Consider the following 2,385-nt stretch of genomic DNA (forward strand, 5'->3'; position numbering starts at 1 on the left):
ACTTTGAGTATCCATCTCCTGCTTTGTGAGCATCAAAAATCATTTTTCTCATGTAAACAGATTTGATTTGGTTTTCGGCTGCTGCTGTGACACACGAGACACTGGAACCTCAGTTTTAACTTAATTTTATAAGCTTTCAGCTTTAAAGAGTTAAAGCACATCATTGCACAACCTGGTTTGTTATTCAGGGATAATTTATACTGACCCTGGAAAAAACACTTTCTCAGATCATTCTATTATTGTGAGTAAATAAATATAATTTATGCTTTCTAAAGAAAACTAGCATGCTTAGAAATGCTATGTTGGAAATCCTTTGTTCTGTTTTGTCAAAATTTTGACAAAAACTTGAAATTTCATGCTAATAATTTTATCCACATCTGTATAAAGAATGCTAAGCTAACTGTGAAAGTGTGAACTTGGTACCAAGAGCAGAAGTAGGAAGTAGTGAGAAAGCAGGAAGGACCAGACGGCAGTAATGACGTGGAAGAAGACGACAAATAATCGTGAAACTTTTACATCTGAGAATTAAAGTTTCTCACAGCTGTGAATATGTAATTAGTTTTTGCACATGAAGGCAGCGTGTGTGCACGTACACCCGCTGGTTCATGGAGACTTTACTCTAAATAAGTTTTCATAAGTAACCATTTACCTCGCCTGGATTTGCGACCTTCTCTTGAACCCGTGCACTCCACTGTAATGTGTCCCGGTTCAGGACTTTGTAGTTACCAGAAAAGACCGATTTGATGTCAGTGAGGCGGAAGGAACACACTGCTGATCGCCCAGAGTTGACAGACCTGGTTAATCAAAAACAAACATTAAGAATACAGTCACGAAGAATCAGAAACATGGAACTACGGCAAGCAACTTGTTTCATTCTTAAATGTGCGTCCTTTAAATTGTATTTCTTCTCTGTTGTATTCTATGTCCACGGGTGCACATAAGTGTCAAAATAAAAGACGAGCACCAGATAAGAAGTTGCAGCGCGCGTTTGCGTCCATATAAAAAGCTGTTTTTGTCCGCTAGAGTGGGATTTTCACGGCACATTCTGCACCACATCTCTGTGCGTTCATCATTTGTTTGAAGCCAGCTCACCTCCTGCAACCACTTTTCCGAGGATACGTGCTTCTTTTGTGGTTCGGACTCCTTCTGCTATTCTTTGGAGGTGGAGGAACACCAAAGTAACTGCTTAAAGGAGCTTCTTCGACATCTTTAAGAGTTCCAAACAAATGTCTGTCCTCCTCCAGAAAATCTTACGTGCGTTGCAACTTCTTATCTGGTGCGCGTCTTTTATTTTGACACCTGCGGACCACTTATGTGCAGCCCTGGTTATATCAACCCTCAATTCGCCCCTGAAGGCCACAGAAAGACTGCCTGGAGGACTCGTGAGCATGACGAGAGCCTTCCTTGACTGGTACAGAAGAGCACATCCCTCAGATTTGAATGCTTCCCCGGTCAGATGGCATGGATACATCACTGCAGTTTTCTAAATGCCCCAAAGATCAAATCTACGCATGCTTCACCTACACAGTAGGTCAAAGATCTGAAAACTGTGCTTCTCAATCTCAACAGCAAGTTTGTATTAATGGAAACATGGTGATTTTTTTCAGGAGACATCATCACTCACCACTGAGAGGTGAATATGCCATAAAAGAGTATGTCATCCACAGGAGCGCCCTCTGCAGGCAGGAGGGTGTCTATGTCCTGGAGCACATTATAGGGCAGCTCATGGTCAGCTTGGCAAAGCAGCTGAGCTTTTGCAAACGTGGTCCAGCGTCGCTGCAGGGTCCGCTGACCTCCAACATCACTCTGACAAATGAGAGAACACTGTGATGTTATCATGTGCATAATATTACAGAAAGGTCAGAGTTACAGCCCTTTGACAGAATTATGAATAACAATCCTGACAGGTAGAAATCTTGGAGATGTCATCCAGTCATGTGGGTGGAGTCACAAATTCAGCTTCACCTTGCTGACTAAGTTCCCCTGCACCGTCAGACGCACTAAGAAGTTACCTTACAGGGGGATTTCATAAATACTGACATCACTCCAGTTCATGTTGAGAAGATCGAAAGAGACAAAGTTGTTATTACAGCCTGTGATGGTGACATTCAGCCTTACTGACCACTAAAAGGGCTTTGCAGGCACATTCACCCATTGTATTTCATAAACACATAACATTCAGTGCATTTTAAGGTTTGTTATGCTATAACTGCATCTGTAGCCTTGGACACACATGTGACTGGCTGTCTGTTTCCTGTGTCTGAATGAGGACTATTAGTGTTTGCGTGACGGGTTTGGTCTGCTCGTGAAGTTTGTTTGTTCCTGGGAGAAAATTCCAAATATCAGAGCACTGCTGAATCTTTGCAGAATCTCTTTGGACGGTTC

The 2,385-nt window shown here is 42.3% G+C and overlaps 1 protein-coding gene across 1 annotated transcript in view; it reads right to left on the reverse strand.

Annotated features, from left to right (window-relative positions):
- sema4ab (sema domain, immunoglobulin domain (Ig), transmembrane domain (TM) and short cytoplasmic domain, (semaphorin) 4Ab) overlaps positions 1–2,385 on the reverse strand; it is a 13,276-nt gene that overhangs the window by 6,371 nt on the left and 4,520 nt on the right. Inside the window, exons 2-3 of the mRNA XM_005720952.1 lie at positions 1,625–1,806; positions 650–794 (exon numbers count right to left, since the gene is read on the reverse strand). Of these exons, the coding sequence (XP_005721009.1) occupies positions 650–794; positions 1,625–1,806 (327 nt within the window). The remainder of the gene's footprint in view (positions 1–649; positions 795–1,624; positions 1,807–2,385) is intronic.

Source organism: Pundamilia nyererei, unplaced genomic scaffold, assembly GCF_000239375.1.
Source record: "Pundamilia nyererei isolate P.nyererei 1_Seehausen unplaced genomic scaffold, PunNye1.0 scaffold00003, whole genome shotgun sequence".
NCBI lineage: Eukaryota > Metazoa > Chordata > Actinopteri > Cichliformes > Cichlidae > Pundamilia > Pundamilia nyererei.